The 17052-nt window shown below is 40.3% G+C and overlaps 2 protein-coding genes across 2 annotated transcripts in view; one reads left to right on the top strand and one right to left on the bottom strand.

Moving 5' to 3' along the window:
• Positions 1-17052, bottom strand: part of rnf181 (ring finger protein 181) — a 33308-nt gene that overhangs the window by 7360 nt on the left and 8896 nt on the right. The gene's annotated exons all lie outside the window — the stretch shown is intronic.
• On the top strand, positions 1272-15799 carry tmem150aa (transmembrane protein 150Aa). Its single transcript, XM_084055642.1, has 8 exons — positions 1272-1387; positions 2876-3172; positions 4673-4720; positions 6073-6159; positions 7783-7850; positions 9379-9506; positions 11510-11687; positions 15469-15799. The coding sequence occupies exons 2-8, from the start codon at positions 3108-3110 to the stop codon at positions 15786-15788; spliced, it is 894 nt and encodes a 297-aa protein (XP_083911768.1). The 5' UTR covers positions 1272-1387; positions 2876-3107; the 3' UTR covers positions 15789-15799.

The following is a 17052-nucleotide window of genomic DNA, read 5'->3' as shown; positions in this document are numbered from 1 at the left end:
GTTCGAAGTGGCCGGATTTTCGGTATTGGAATCTGGCTTATCACAGTGACACATGTATTTATAGGTCGCTATCCCTCTTGTATATGTAAGTGTCCTATCCAACCTGTCTGGGTAAGTGTCCTCTTCCGTTCTGTCTGTGTGAGTGTCCTATCCCTCCTGTCTGTATAAGTGTCCTATGTCATATCCCTCCTGTCTATATAAATGTCCTATCTGTCCTATCTGCCAATTATGTATCAGCCATGCAGCCATTTCATGGTTCCCGTCTTACCTCACTCTGACAGTGGCGGAGACACTGTCAGAGTGATGCCATGTATATATAGGCCCGGTGGCGTCACTAGCCAATCAGATCACAGTATTTCACGTGTCACGTGAGGCTTGACCAATCCGTGTGTCATGTTTAGAAAGTGAAAACGCAGTGATAACAATACTCTCCTGGCGGAGAGTAATAACAATCCTATAAATGGGTGAAATCTTATAATCATACTATAACAGTGATTATAATGCATTATAAAATCATTATAATGTATTACATAGTATGATAATTATAATACAACAAAGTAACCAGTGACCAGTAATTATGAAGTATTATCATACTTTAATTTATAAGAGGCTTTATAATGTGTTGATTGGATTATGAGTACTTATGAGTGCTTACACAGTTTTTATCAGCAGCAGATTACATTGCATTTATACTTGACCTTATAAATCATCATAGAATGCTTTATAATGTGTCGTGATTATTGTTATGAGTATTTATGAGTTCTTATAACTATAATTATATAAGCAGATTATAATGCATTATTATAATGTATTATTATAATGCATTAGGCTATAGACATGGGATGCATAGCAAGTGTACCCATTGCATATAACTAACTGTAGGTGTATGAATCTGGCAGTCACTGTTCCAGTCCCAGAGAAGACTTTTCTTGACTTTGTAAAGCAAAAATACATGTCCAATAACTACAAACGTTCATATTATCAAATTATTTCAATTGATTAAATCTTTGTAAGTTTATGTGGGAGGGGGGGGGGTCCCAATCCCAAATGCATTTTCATAATGTTGGTACAGGCTACATATTCTTAATGTCAGATCATATGTGTATATTTGTAACAGCTGTCAGAAAATATAGACACAAAATAATAATAATAAACTTTTCATTGGTCCGGAGTGAAGTCGCTAAAATTTCCGTGGGTATTGTAGTCCTTTGTCCCATTGTCCCGTATCCGATGAATTCCTAGACATTTTCCTCAAAAACTACAAATACAGTGCGGCACGTGATCCATCGGCTGGAGTGGGCCCTGAAATAAAGGGGAGTTTTTTAAAGGGAAACCAAGGTTGTTCAGGTCCGTGGTGGTGGTGGCTCACAGTGGGATCGGGGTACTGGTAGGTGAAAAGTGCTCTTCATGTACATGACTATATAACCGCTATTGTTGACCGTATAGCACAGAATGCCTGCCTGTATGTCCGACGAGGGTAGCGTGAATTAAACCGGCTGGGGGTGTCAGTCTGTCTGGGTCCAAACAAAACGAGTGTAGCTGCAAGCTAACCAGCTAACCGGGGGCTAACGTTAATGTAGGGTTCAGCTACATTATATTCTCTCTCTGTTTAGATCAAATAATATCCTGTTCTCTGGGAGTTCACCTGTAAAGTGTACACGGGCTTGCTTATTACATTGTAACGTTGTATTAAGTAAGCGGGGTTGTTCCTCACAGTATTATGTTACACCTGCAAGCATTATACGTTGGGTGGTCGTAAATAAAGCCAGTTGCATTCCAAGAACGTGTTTTTATTGTATCTTCGTTAAGCTACTATGTACTATCACTATTGTTTCACCTAACACTAGCTACGGTTAGCAGCACTTCAAGTCTTATGACAGAAGTTGCTGAATTCTGATATGATTGATGATCAAATCAATAAATGATTCAACCATTTGGTCAATTTCTTCCAATCAAAAAGTAGTGAGCTGGGTTTAACGTTGCACTATGGCAGAAAGAGACCCACTGAAGGATAAGAAATCACAAGACATTTTTAAGAGAATGTTCCACATGCTATTATACCTCCAGCAACAAGCCTAAATGTAGGCTAATTAATAATTAGGAGATACAAAAAATAGTAGCCCACTCATAATGCTCAGTCATTACAAAAGGTTCTGTTACCATGTCTCCCATTTTGTTAACAAACAATGGTATACCTTTTGACCATTTTATGAAATACTATCTAAACAACATTCTTTTGTATTAGATTAACCTCCCCAAATAGATTTAGATTTAGAATTTAGATAGCCAGCATTACAAGCAAACAGTACCAGCGAGAAGGGCAGGGTCAGAGACACATTGCACAAACACATATTACAAATATTCTCCTGTCTCTAACAAAACAATATGTGATGGATGGATAAAAATATGACTTATCATGCAAAGTCATGCAAAGAGGTTTACATTTCCTCAATCCTCATGTCTGAGTGTGACCTTGCTTGGAGAACCAGGGCTTCTATTTATTGGGCTTTTCTTGGGACAAATTCCTATAATCCCTTTGAGCGAAGGTCAGATTTGTAACTGAACACTGTGGAAAATGATACTGCCACTCTTCCGTGTTTTTTTTTTTGTTGCTCCAGACCTGACCTTGGTGGAGTCAACATTCTCCTCAATGTATGCTTTTCATCTGTCTATGTCAGGATTGTATGACCTTTTATACCTTGAATGCAGCTGTCCACGTGTTATAAAGAGGTCTTAACAACAATCTTACTGTGGTTTATGATTAGGGCTTTTGTTCCCTATGTCCACTTCTCTCTCACTCTCTCTCTTCTTTCTTGTCTTTCTCCTGCTCTCTGTTTCTCTCTTTTTGTCTCTCTTCTTCTGTCTCTCTGTTCAGATTGCTGCTGGTTGCAGGGCTCGCTGGAGCAGCAGAAGTGGTGTGCCATTCCCCAGTCCTTTACATGCCCCTCCCTTGTGTGTGTCCCTGTCTGTTAGTGTCCCTGCCTGTGTCTGTCCCTCTCTGTTAGTATCCCCTACCTGCTTTCCCTCTTGTCACCTTACTTCTTCAGTCCATTGAAGCCCCTGAACCCCCTCCATGCTTTGGACACAGCCAGCTCACTGCCAGCCCAATGACTGCCTGGATCGTCCTGCCTGTCAGCCTATCTGCTTTTTCCATCACAGGAATATGGATAGTGTAAGCAGCAGTTTAATTATTTATTCATACTAGGGCGATGCCCGTTGGGAATGCATGCCACTTGGTTATGTACCCGTTGTGGGAGTAATTAGTCCAGCCAGTACCCATTATCATAGTACTTGGAGGCCAGTCTATGACGTCAATCACGTCATGCGTCCCGTTGTACCCGTTAAAGTACATAGTGCAATTATTCTTAGTACCACTAGGCCAGTCCATCATGTCAGGACCATGATGTCATACTGATGACATCAGGGATCTCCATATACAGGCATGAAAGGGACACGGAAAGGCAGACAGACGGATACACAGAGATTTGTGGATTTTCGGTTCTGGGCAACCACTGATCTGACCGACTTCCCAGTCAGCGCTGCGCTCCCTCGGGTCCTCTGTGATACACATGCCAAGTTTGAGGTCGATCAGTCAGACGGTTCTCGAGATACGAGGAGGGCACACACACACACACACACACACACACACACACACACACACACACACACACACACACACACACACACACACAAACGCACCTATACACACACACACATACTATTCAAGCTACGTCTGACCGTCCGGTGATGATCTGACCCACTTGGCACATCGTCAATAGACACACGCCAAGTTTTAGGTTGACACAGACACACAGATTCAGTGCATTTATACATATAGATGCATGATGCCACCACAGTGTTTAATCATCGTAGTAGTTATGAACCGTAATTGTATAGGACCATTAATACATAGAATGTAGCTCAGCTCAGATTTATTTCGGTGTGAATGTTTGTTTTGGCAGCAGAGATATTCTATGGGATTTTGTACATTTGAAACTCCAGATCTTCTCAAGAGAAGACCCTTTAGCAAAATAGGAGACGATCAATTGAGCACACACCACCCTATGCTCTGAATGTAGGATATAAGACAAAGTGAGATGCAAAAGCCATAACAAGTGGAGAAGACTTGATACGATAGTGAGTGACAATTTTGAAAAACAGAATGAGTCGTCTAAACATATTTCATCTATACAGCCTACATCAGCATGTATATCTAAAATCACTGTGAATATTTAATAAAAACACTGGTTGTTAATTTTGTAAATATTGCTGGCTGTTCTACCAGTTTTTGCAAGTTTTCAGAACCAGAACCTTTTACCTTATTTTATGTGTTTATAGTTTTTCTAATCCTCCCTGTAGCAAATGGCCAGAACCTTACAAGTATGATAATGGTAACGTAATGGGAGTTATATTCCTGTTGTCTACACTCTATACTTAATAAATCTCTTCAAAGTATTTGGCGGCCAGTCTATGACGGACTATGTGCGTCTGTCTATATAAACGGTTTTGGTTTGTAGAAGTTGTTTCGGTTGTCAGAGTATTTGCCGGCCAGTCTATGATGTGAGTAGTGATATGACGTACCCAGCGTCAGCTTCAACTTTATGGAGAAGAGATGTCATTTTGGTTTATGTGTTTGTTAACATTGTTCATTTTGACTCTGTCCTCTCTCCAGCTATGCCATGGCTGTGATGAACCACCATGTTTGTCCTGTGGAGAATTGGTGAGTGATGACTTCATACCAGGAAGTGGTGACTTGATACCAGGACGTAGAATCAACACATGTGTTGGAGTTTTTGCTTTAGAACAATCTTACCCAATTGAATTCCTTTGAATTCAAAGCTCTATTGTCTTCTAATTAAGTTGGCATACTGACAGTATTAAAGCCCCTCTCCGGTATTATTATTATTATTATTATAATACCATTGCCAACCTACAGTGTACTGTTACAGTATATATTCCTTTTAGAGGCACCATAGACCATTTTTGACAAATAAGTGCATTTTGAGTGCAAAGTTCAACATTCTAATGATTAAAAGTGACATAATTATCACAATTCCATTGTCCACTCCAGAGTGTCTCATACAAAGCCCCTTTTCTACAAGAATACCATAATTGGTGGATAAAAAAGTAACACAAATTGCTGGCATTGGCAGTGGAAAGTCTTTCCCACATCCTTAATGGAGAAGTACCGTATAGTGACGTCCCCACATTTATATATATGTAACGCGTACAGTATGTAATGCTGAGGTGTCTAAAGCACACTAGACTAGGAATTTGGGGATAAAATATGTATTTTGGACAAACAGAATTGATAACATCCATCTGCAAGATCACAGATCTCCGTTGGCAGTGCTCTGTCTGTCTCTCACCGACTCCCTACACAAAATGTACGGAGATGTTCCTTAAAGGATTTATGCTACTGTACTTGTATAACGCCAGGAAATTGCAACTCATTCTAGTTGGATACTTCATGTGTCTCTGTGTACCTCTCTCTCTCCACCAGTATGCACACAAGAGCTTATACCGTCTCGCATTAGTTTATACTTGCATATAAGACAAATCTGTCAGCGACTCTTAATTACACAACACTGGCTTTATGAAGCATTTAGTTCATAGTACAACCATTTTTACATAGAACTAACGTCACCGTGATGGCGCTACTACGGGTTAACAGACGCTTTTCAATCCCACTACAGCTGTGTGAGAACAATTACTGGAAATCAGTCATGGTAGGGAGTTGTGAGATTGGCGGTACAAAATAAACCGACATTCGAAACCGGCGCCTATTCCCACAGGAACGCCAAATGTTGATTACTGGCTTTACATGCCAGTGGGAAAGGGGTATTAGACTCACAAGTCTGTCTCTAAAGACTTTGCACAACTAGAGACTGAGGACAGTCTCCCAGCTTTCATTGCTAAAACTGTGTGGGAACAATTAGAGTAAAACATTCAAACCAGAAACAGGGAGACCAAATACAACGGCCCAAATTGTATTTGTAAGTTATATTGTATTATCATACTCATAATAGAGCTTTAATCTAAACTCAACTATTTATTGTGTCTTGGTTGCAGGTCTTACAACGTGACATGCACAGAGGAGCTACCACGTCCCGGCTTCCCCAAGACATGTTGCACCATCCAGGACATTCCTCTCATCAGGTCTGCTGTCTTTTTCCTCTGCACAGATGTCCCTTTCACTCTCTTATGTCCACAACAACACAGGAAGTAATTGTCTGAGCGAAGTCCCCCCCAGCGTGATTTGTTTTAGCGCCTTGTTTTATGGCACAGCTGTGGCCATTATTAGCGCACATGCAGTATAAAATTGATGTGTTCAATCTGCTAATTGTGTTTAACCACTGATAATTGAGCACACATGTACTTTTGTTAAACATGCATCAAAGGGGCAAAAAGAGGTACTGATGATGGTCATGTGCACCAAGACATCAATCCTTAACTTGGTTTTGTTTTATACACAGAGGATATGATTTGAAATTCATGACCAAATCAGAAAAGGTCATTTACATCCGCAAATCTCTACCAGGAGGCATGCCCCAATAATATTTACACTGTCTGACATAGTAACGAATAGTAAGCAAACTGCATCTCTCTCTCTTTCTCTCTCTCTCTCGCTGTCTCTCTAGGATACATTGTAAAACATAGTCAAACATAGTGCTTTGATGAGGTGTCGAATATATAGTACAGTGTACACAATGTTCTCATTATGTCGTCAGATTATCAAGTTGGGAAACTTGGAAACCTTGATGCAACACTGCGTGCTCCAGTCTTTAAACAAATAGCACTACACGTGATGACAATATTTTCGTGTTGTGCGCAAGTATATAAAGGCATGGGGCAATGGGAGGAAATAGATCATTATGGTATGGAGACAAATCTTTGGATGGAGATCACAAAACATAGTGTGGCGTGTAGACATCACTATGACAAACATGACATTACAATGTTATAGCCTAATGTCCAATTCATAGTCCAGATAGCATACATGGACTGGACTCCGATGTGGTCTGTGCAAATGTGATCTCGCGTGGCTAACCTTGCACGAACCGGCATGGCCTATAATGAAACTGTTTCACAACAACATTGCAGTCTGAAAAGCTGTTTTAACTGTTCTGTCTTTAGACTTGGCAAATACAATGAGCTTCAGCTTTGCATGATTTTGACTTCCAATTGCTCAAAAATTAGGACCGGACATATAATGATCTGTAGCGGTCTTGATAAACTCCAACAATTAGGACAAAACTAATTCACAAGCACAATGTTGTTTCAATGTTGTTTGTTACTAAGTGATTCACTGGAAAATAGCTTTTGTATGCATAGATTATCAACTGCTCAACCTACATGTCTGTGGGATGACTTCTCAGTTTGTTTCTGGTTCAGCCGTGATTTATCGTATGATGCACACTTAACTTTATCTTAAATCTTTAATTTATTTCATTGAAGGTTTGGAAGATTCCAGGGAAGATTCCAGGGTTCTTGAGATGACATTTTATTTTATTTTATTTTATATTATAGTTTAATAAACATGACTAGATAACCAGTCTAATATGTTAACATGGCTCCACAATTATTCATAATAAGTAACATTCTGTGTCTCTGAAGGGAGAAATGGTCCTAGCATACAGTGCAAAGTAACAGAATAGTACTCTACTGGTAATGGTAATCTAGTGAGGTAAATATTGAGTTATGGATTTGTATGTTAAATGATGGGTTTCCTTTGTTATAATGATCGATGTTCTGTGTCCACTCTCTTCTTGTGTTCTGCAGTAAGTGTGGCTCCTACCCTCCGGAGAGCTGCCTGTTCAGCCTCATTGGCAATGTGGGAGCTTTCATGGGTAAGGAATCCATACTCTGTCCTAGTGTTTCTCAAACAGTTGGTTTGCACCCAAAGGTAAGTTGTGTGATGTTGTGACAGGCTCACATTTCACCCAACAATTTCGATAGAGAAAGAGCGTGTTATTTGATACATTCTTGGTTGGCCTCACGGTTATTGCAGAATTTGGTTTCCCATTGTGAAATCCCATGGACTGATCCACTGCTCAGTCTTACTTCTGTCGGCTGGCTCTGTGCCCTTGGTTGAGAAGGCATACAATATGTAATCTTTTAACATGGATGTAAATTGTATTAAAAGTCATGGCAGACTTTGTTACTGATAATTGGTATTTAACATTGAAGTTTGCAGTTTTTTACTGCAATGTTTTACTGTCTGTACATACACCTGAGAACTGGTGGCAGTTTATCACAAATTATGTGCTTGTTACTATTACACCGTAGTAAACACTGTATATCACAATAAAAGCTCTTAACCGGAGTATACCATAAAGTATAATAGTATAAAGCATGCTGTCCTTGAAAGTATTATCATTTTGTCAGCAAAATGAACGTAGTCACGTACAGCCATTTAAAAAGTTGTTGTAGCCACTAGACATTACTTTTTGGATGGCGTAAATTTCACGTGCTAGCCACTAAACCTCAGAGCATACAGTGGGCCTTTAAATAGCTGGCGCTCGGCTATCAATAATAGATGTGGATTTTCTTCCTCTTCCTTCCTCTCTCTCTTTCCTCTCCCCCTCCCCCATCCTTTCTGACCTTCCCCCATTACTGGCCTTGCGTTCTTGTTTATCATCTACAATCTCTGTGCCCTGTTCTCCACCCCTGCGCTTACTCACATCCTCCTTCTCTTACACTTTTTGTCTCACATTTCACTTACTCTTTCTGTTGTGCCCATCTTACTCTTCGTTTTTGTATTCATCTGTTGTCTAGATTCAGAACTGTGTGTGTGTGTGTGCGTGTGCGTGTGCGTGCGTGCGTGCGCGTGTGCGTGTCTTAAGAAGTTGACAAGTCACAGCTCATGCATGACATCATGAAATAGAACCGCTTTCCAGCCATGAAAAGCCTGAAATGCTGGGTTGGGTCACAATCCACAATCTGTTTGATTTATGGAAGGGGGGTGGAACTGGAGGAACACATGTTCTTGTGAATAATTTTGTTTCATACAGGTGAAGTATTTATAAAGACATGCCATAGACACGCATAGACTGTCACCACAACAGTCGTCATTCCCATAAGCAGCCAGCTTTTTTGGGGGGGCTTTGCAACTGACCATGGCATTGTGACATTTGCAGCTTTGTTTCCTCCTAACTTAAAATTGATAGCAAAATATTGGACAAGGAGGCCAGGCTGTTATTAGACTATGGTCTTGTTCTGCTGTTGGATTCATTGTAATTAATCGAGAATACCTTCTTCTATGAACGCCTAAAAACTAAAATGCATGTCTCCTCCAGTGGCAATGATCAATCTGAATACATGGATCAACTATAGATATTATAAAAATGTAAATGTTTCCTCCCTGTTTTCCTACAGTGGTAATGGTGTGTCTACTGCGCTACGCCCAGATCATAGAGCACAGTCATCAATGTTGGATCAACACCAGCGGCCTGGTGTCAGGCTGCACTAATGCTGTGGGCCTGGTCATGGTGGGAAACTTCCAGGTGAGCGTCTTGTCCCGTTTTAACCCATTCAATCCGGGAACGCATCTGTGTCAGTTTAGATAGCTATAGCCTATAACCATTATTTTGTACTTTGGCTATTAAAAAAATAGCAGATCTGTGCCTCACTATGAGCTTATAGATCGTGAATATTTGTGCAAATCTTTAATATATATATATTTTTGAAACAACATTTTTAACTCAAATCTTTGCTTCTGGGGGTCCCTGGAACAAAACCTTTTCATGTCAAGGACCCCAAAAATGATATGTATTTGGCCGCGGACCCCGGCATTTCAAAATATTTTGTTCAGGGACCCAGTGATGTTTTATTAACTAGTTAAAATCTAAAATGACAGATGCTTTCCCGGTTTTAATGGGTTAAGATAAGAGCATTTGAAGTGGTCAAACTAGCAATTATGTGCAGAAGCAACTTCCATAAAATCCTAATGGTCTGGGATATTTCATAAAAGCAAATGTGAAAGCCTCAATCTGTGATTTCTTCACCTGGTTGGCAGTATGTAGAACAGCAGGAACAATATTACTAAAACATCATAACTTTACATATTGTGGTAATTGTTTAGGAAACTGCGCTAGTGTTGCACATTAGGACACAATTTTTCAGTTTTTCATTTTGCTTTCATACATGCTTCAATAGAGCTAAAATATTTAGTACCACATCACAGTATGTAAGTAAGTGAGTAAGTAACTGTGGGAACCAATAGTTACCGAGCCATGTGGCCCACAGGTCAGGAGCCTATCTCCTGTTTCTGTAGCGTGAGGCAGCTTAATGGACATGACACTAGTCAAGTTAAAACATAATAATGACACCTTGTTCAACAATTTTAATGTTCCTCACTTGGAAGAGGGAAAATCTTTGGGGTTTATGATACCCTTTCAGAACCGGTTGTATAACTTTGGTTTAGCTTTGTGGTCAGAGTTATTTCAGGCTCATTTCCGTATTCCTGAACAGTTCCTTTCTCTGCTTCCTGTTGCTTGCAGTATTGCAATGCTTACTGATGAATTTAATCACATATTCTACTGCCACATTCATTCACTCTGGGTGTGTGGTCAGCTAAATCCTTTAACATGTAAATACAAGTATATCTCTGATGTCGGGCAGAAACCAGCTAACTCCAAAATGTAAATTATTCAAGAAATTAAAAAACCAAAAAAACAACGTATATTTAAAAAAAAAAAGCAATACTGCCTCATCAAAGTTGGTATTGTGACTTTATATATTGTCAGATACTTATATGTGTCATGTCATTATATTATCACCACTTTACCCAAATCCAGCTCAAGTGGAGTTAGGAGGTTTTGTCCATCATTGATAAGAACAGCTAACTATGGATCTCCAAGCTCACAATGCTTGAATTAATGCCCTAATGCTTCATGACACTGCTTATATAGGCCTACAATAATAAGCACAACGTTAAATATTACAATAACTTCTACAAAGAGGGGTTCTCATGGTTGCAGTTCAAAGTTCAGAGAAATGTTATATGAACTAATTTCTTGTCACATTGCCCTCCTCAGAAAACACTACATAGATTTTAGAAATAGAATTAATTGTTTTCATAACATTAGCATCAGCGCTAAGTTTGATAAACAAGTGCACTGCATAGTTACTTTTAACAGACTTCGGGGGAAAAAACCTGCCTCGTTAAAGTTAGTTTATCTGCAGCTGCTCTGTGTGCCACGCAGGGGAGAGGGGTTGGAGTTAGCTTGTTTAGCCGACAGTTTGACGAACCAATGGAGTTAGCTGGTCAGAAGCGCTTTTTAATACTTTTCATTGACACATAGACAATTCACACACAGACGTAAAGGGTGTTCAATATCATTGATTTATAAAATAAAATTTTAAAAATGAGTTAGCTGGTTTCTGCCCGACAGCAACTATATGACAATATTGTGTACAAAGATATATGATAGAATACTCTTAGCACTGCATTTGTAGCCCACAATTTTGTAATGATATTTTTTTGCAACTATGTTTTTGCTGGCAGGTTGACCACGCAAAGTCTCTCCACTACGTGGGCGCTGGTGTGGCCTTCCCGGCAGGGCTTCTTTTTGTGTGCCTGCAATGTGTGCTCACCTACCGCGTGGCAGTGACTGCCCTCGACTACTGGATGGCCCACTTCCGTGTTGCGCTCGCAATTGGAGCCATGATCTCCCTTGTCCTCAGTATCCTTTTGTGTCCATCTTGGGCAAGAAATGGGAAAGAGAAGAGGTGGTATATGAATATGCATTCACGCATCAATGTGAGTCAGCGATAAAGTTGAGGAGGCTGTACATTTGAAAGAGCGACAAGAGAATAATAATAATACATAACATTTATATAGCGCTTTTCTTAAGTCGCTTTACAACAAAACAAAACAAAATAAACAACTTTACTATAAGAGAGAAATAGTTAAAAGGCAAAACATTTAGCAAGGAAAAAAAACATTAAGCTAAGACTAAAAGGCAGAAAGGGAGATTTGAATTAGACGGGGAAAGAGAGTCTGAAAAGGTGGGTTTTGAGGGAGGCTTTGAACAGGGCAAGAGTGGGGGCGGCTTTGATGTGAGGTGGGAGTGAGTTCCAAAGGGAGGGGGCTGCAACTGAGAAAGCCCTGTCACCCCAGGTGCGCTTTTTTGTTTTGGGGATGTCCAAGAGGTTGGCATCACTGGACCTGAGGGGGCGTGGCGTTGGAGGAGGTCAGAGAGGTAGCGGGGAGCCTGGTTGTTGAGGGCCTTGTAGGTGGTGATCAGTATTTTGAAATCTATTCTGTGTTTGACTGGGAGCCAGTGAAGGTCATAGAGGACTGGGGTGATGTGGTCTCTGGATCGGGTTCTGGTGAGGAGGCGGGCAGCAGAGTTTTCTGGTCTGAGGACGTGTAGGATTTGTCTACACCTGTTTGTTCCATCGTAGACCTGCGGTGCAGCATTGTCTAACAATTTGACAGGCATCTGGACACATATATCCACTCCAAAATGTATATATACACACTACTAAATAACGCTAATGCTGGTTCGAATCCCGATCTCAACCACCTTTGCTGCGTGTCACTCCCCATCTCTCTCTCCCAATTTCCTGTCAGTCTACTGTATACTATCTTTTTTTTTTTTTTACATTTTATAAAGGCATACATGGACATGCACGCCTATTTTATTTCCAAGTCGCAGTGACAAGCAATTAAAATCAGGCTAGAAACCCGACGCTCCAAACCTGTGCCCAGCGCAGGTGATCTTCACTTTGTGGATTTGGGCCACGGGATATCGCAGATATAACCATCCCAGCACACACCAGCCTTCATCCATTAATGTTTATGCATGCATTCATCAATCACTCCATAAACGTTCAGATTATGACTGCCTTGCCAGGTTATCTCTCATTAACGTGGCGTCACATCAGCCTGTGACTCACGGGGAATACATGATTGCTTCATTTTAGTGTAACTCAAACACGCACTGCTCGTAATGGGTTAAATTAAAATACAAACGTACATACAAAGATACAAACACAGGCGCTCCAACACAGGTGACATGGTGGTGCCTAGCTCTCCTCCTACCACCAACTCAATCTGTTTGTTACTGGCAGCCTTTTATACTCAGCTGGAGGCAATTAGTGTGGACTCCACCATGTTGAGGGGTAGATTAATGAATACAAATACATAAATACATATAACATGAACTCTCATAAAATCTATTAAAACTTCAGGAACTACAACACTAATGATTCTCATACAACATAACACTACAACAATATCCTTAGCAATTCCAAATACACATTACAACCCCCCCTCTGACATCCTAACTTGGTCCAGCCCAATTACACTGGAAGACAGCAGCAACTTGAATTTTCAATCCTCACTTAACAATACCCATTGCACTTCTCTCTATTTTGCACTTACTATATGTAAAGTGCCACTGTGCTGTGCAAAAATGTAAAGTGTCAATATGCTGCAAATAATCAATACCTCAAGTTACAATGTGCAAAAATGTGTAACAGAGGACCTCTCTGTTACAATTGGCTTTCCATACTTTGTTTGGTCGTATTCCGTTTTTTCATGTCGTAAAATCGGGGGCGTTTTGAGAATATTTAGGGCGTGTCATTTAAATGACGGTCGGTTTCAGCCGTCAGATTTATGAAGCCTCAGACCAAATGTACGCTGGGATTGGGTGTATACGATTGCTTGATAAATCACATGTGGATGTGGTCGTACGCTGATTCCTGGGCTCGAATTTAAGCTGGTTTCTACGTTGCATTGATAAATGAGGGCCAGAGTGCATTTAATCTAGTTTTAGTTTTTTTTTGTTTTAAATCACTTCACATAATACTTCACGAGGACAAAGATGTTTCTGGTTGTGAACAATCTACAACCAGAGAGTGATATCACCTAATGTTACTTGACAGTCATATTTTTCTGCTACTATCAACATGCAGAATAGTGACAATTTTGTTTTTAAAAGAAGTATGTTGAAACACTGACTCATTGTATTTTAATGCATACTGGTGCTTGTGCAACATGGTTAGAGTGCAGCACATGAAAAAGTGGTTGCAAGTGGCCTAAGTGATCACTGATTATGCTTATAGTTTTCTGAATCAGTATTTAAAACTATATACATATAAATGACTTATTTTTCCTTGTTGGGGGTGCGTACAGGCTGACATTCGTGCATGAGAATATAGGAATCATATTGAGGTCATAAGTATTAACCAAAATCTACTTTGTATTTCTTCCTTGTAAGATGTGCTCCTGTGGGTAAAGAATGACCCCTCAGTAATAAAACCAAGTAATGACTTGTGTCTGTGAGTGTTTAGAGAAACCATCGAATCATGACCATGACTCATATTTCTTTGAAGTCACTTCTAGATTCCTGTTCATTGATGAGTAGGCAGATTTCTCTCCTGCTCCGCAGAGAAGAGTGGTGGGGGCTGTCAAGAGTGAAGTATGTTGGAACAGGATATGTTGGTGGGGTGGGCAAAGGAATGGCTAGCATAAGGAAGATTATACAAGGATGTCTTGCAATTTTAACTAGTGATTTACAAATGATGACTAGTATGCATAGAATGTATAGTAAGGACATATGTATAGTAAGGACATTCGCATTCATTTAAACTGCTGTTTGTGTTATGAGTATAGTACATGCACACTAAGAGCGATTATGACGAGGTGATGAATCGACATAATCATTTTTCGAAACAAAAATATTTCCATTACTAGAGCTCACTAAATTAGAACTTCAAATAAATTGGAGAGTGACAAATGCATTTTGGGAAATACATTCTGAAAGGGCTTAACACACTGTTAGGTGATTAATAAAACATGATACCCCCTTGTATGAATGCAAAGGTTCTTTGAGTCCTTATCTTCCTTCTGCTCCTCTTCATACTCTGTGCTACACTACAGTTGTGCTGGGAGGGATGTAAAAGCAGATGCTGTGTACTACTGGGAGCATATGGGCCTGTCAGCCTGTTCCAGGCTTAAAAATAACATGATCTACAGTGACGAACTGACGATGCCTCAGTATACTACAGTACATCATCCTATTACCATACAGAGAACTGACAGGCATTTTTCATGGGGTCCTGGTGCAGTTCACAACATGAATATAAAGAAAATCTATATTGACAATATAAACAGTGCAATGTGACAACACAACAAAACAAAACAACAAATACAAGAAAATAGAGTACGACTACGTATTGTGACAAAAATGTGAATAACATCACCCACCATCCATATCAGTATTTGATTAGATTTTCTGCACAAGAATGGGAATTGCCCTCAACTTTTGTAAGTAGCAGTTTATCTTGAGATAAAACTGAGAGAAAACATTGAATGGATTTGCCCCAGGCCTGCTTGGGATACATGTGGCAGAGGTCAAAATTCATTACCCTCAACAAGCATAATGTTACACGCTCATTGTTACACGCTAATTAATTTTTGTACCAGAGAGTTGTTCCTTAACTTGCTTCCTCTAGGCGGCATCTTCTTCATCCGCGAGAGCTTTGTGCTGCAGCACGCTGCGGCCATCTGTGAGTGGGTCTTCACCGTCGACATCCTAGTCTTCTATGGCACCTTCACCTATGAGTTCGGCACAGTCACTAGCGAGACCTTGATGGCGGGCCTGCAACAGACACACCTCCAACACCACCTTCACCATGGCTCAGGGGTTATCTTGGGATCTGGGGCCAGGGCCACGGCACTTGGTGGGACCTCCAAGGGCCCACTGAAGTCGCCCGGTGGAAGCAGCACATCCACTCATCTCAACTGCACCCCTGAGAGCATAGCCATGCTGTAGCTTGCTCTGCCAGCAGGCACCAAAACAAAATGGTTGTAGAAGGTCATCACAGAGATGCCACAAAGTCACCTATAAGCTACAACTCTCGTGGGAAACGTAGGTCTCCCTTATGGCATGTGGGAATGGAGGAGAGTTTTTTTTACCCCAAGAATTGGACTTGACACACTTGCTAATTGTGTCCGTTAGGTTTTTTTTTGTTGTTGTTTTTTTGTGTTGTCAGAGGCCATTCTGTTGAGCCATTCCTGTCAAACCTCTGTTTGCATCTGCTGTAGGGGCACATGAAGAAACACTGAATGTGTGGTTGGACCTGGGAAGAGAAGGGTTGTGGGATACTAGTCGTAACGAATGTTTTCCAAGATGGCCACTGACTTGAGACACCGACCTGTGACTCTGCAACAGGTTGTGTTTCCACAACGGGTGTCATTTTGTTCGGCTGTTGTGGCTTTTTAGTCACAATTTATCTGTGGTCTTCATAGCAGAATATGAAGAAAGAAGTTTCCTTGAGCCACAAAGATTTTTTATTTGACTTTTTTATTTCCCCCCCAGACTCTTTATCACGATACCCCCTCTATCCCAATGCTTGCCACAGCCACCATTTTACTGTTTTAACCCCCCAACCCTACCACTCGCACGCCACACTTTGAATGAGAGAATAGAGTACTCTTTTTAAGTTTGTACTGTAAAAGCATCGTAATAGAAAATACTGAATGTTCGAGAAGCAAATACCGTGGTAGTGAACAGTTATGTACCTTTTATGGGGCTATACATACATGGACAATTTTTTACATGTCAATCAAGTATAAATTAACTGCCAAATGATTGGTGAAAATCATTAACATAATTTGACTTGGCAATGTTTGTGTGCACAGTGTCTGTCTGATATCTGGAGTAGACCCTCCCCCCCATTTGGGCAGGTGATATAAATCCTAATTTTGATTTATTTATTTTTAAATATATATAAATCTCAATTGAACCTCCGAGAGTTTCATCCCAAAAATAGACATCTGTTATTTGCAAAATGCTTGCAAGCACCTCATGTCAACCGCTGTTTTTGAGGAAATAATAATCAGTGTTTTTGAAATGTTGCTTGATAAATTTCAGGCAGCAAACAATATGGACATAGTGTTACATTTTGGAATGAAACCCTTTTTTGTTCTTGTCAGGACATTGCCCATTGTGTCAACATGTGAGTGCAGAATGCTTGCATAATCTCAATCACTGCTTTCAATTCCTGCTTTATGACTGCCCTCATTGATATTTTAAT

The sequence above is a fragment of the Gymnoscopelus microlampas genome, assembly GCF_963454915.1.
Source record: "Gymnoscopelus microlampas genome assembly, chromosome: 4".
In the NCBI taxonomy this organism is placed as follows: Eukaryota; Metazoa; Chordata; class Actinopteri; order Myctophiformes; family Myctophidae; genus Gymnoscopelus; species Gymnoscopelus microlampas.
The sequence above is the reverse complement of the archived record's forward strand: the minus strand, read 5'-3'. Positions and strand labels throughout refer to the sequence as shown.

Bases quoted from the DNA above. Each gene is read 5' to 3' on its own strand.
- tmem150aa (XM_084055642.1), top strand. From the start codon at position 3,108: ATGACTGCCTGGATCGTCCTGCCTGTCAGCCTATCTGCTTTTTCCATC. The intron at 7,851-9,378 runs GTAAGGAATCCA...GTTTTCCTACAG, and splicing joins CAATGTGGGAGCTTTCATGG to TGGTAATGGTGTGTCTACTG. The intron at 9,507-11,509 runs GTGAGCGTCTTG...TTTTGCTGGCAG, and splicing joins TCATGGTGGGAAACTTCCAG to GTTGACCACGCAAAGTCTCT.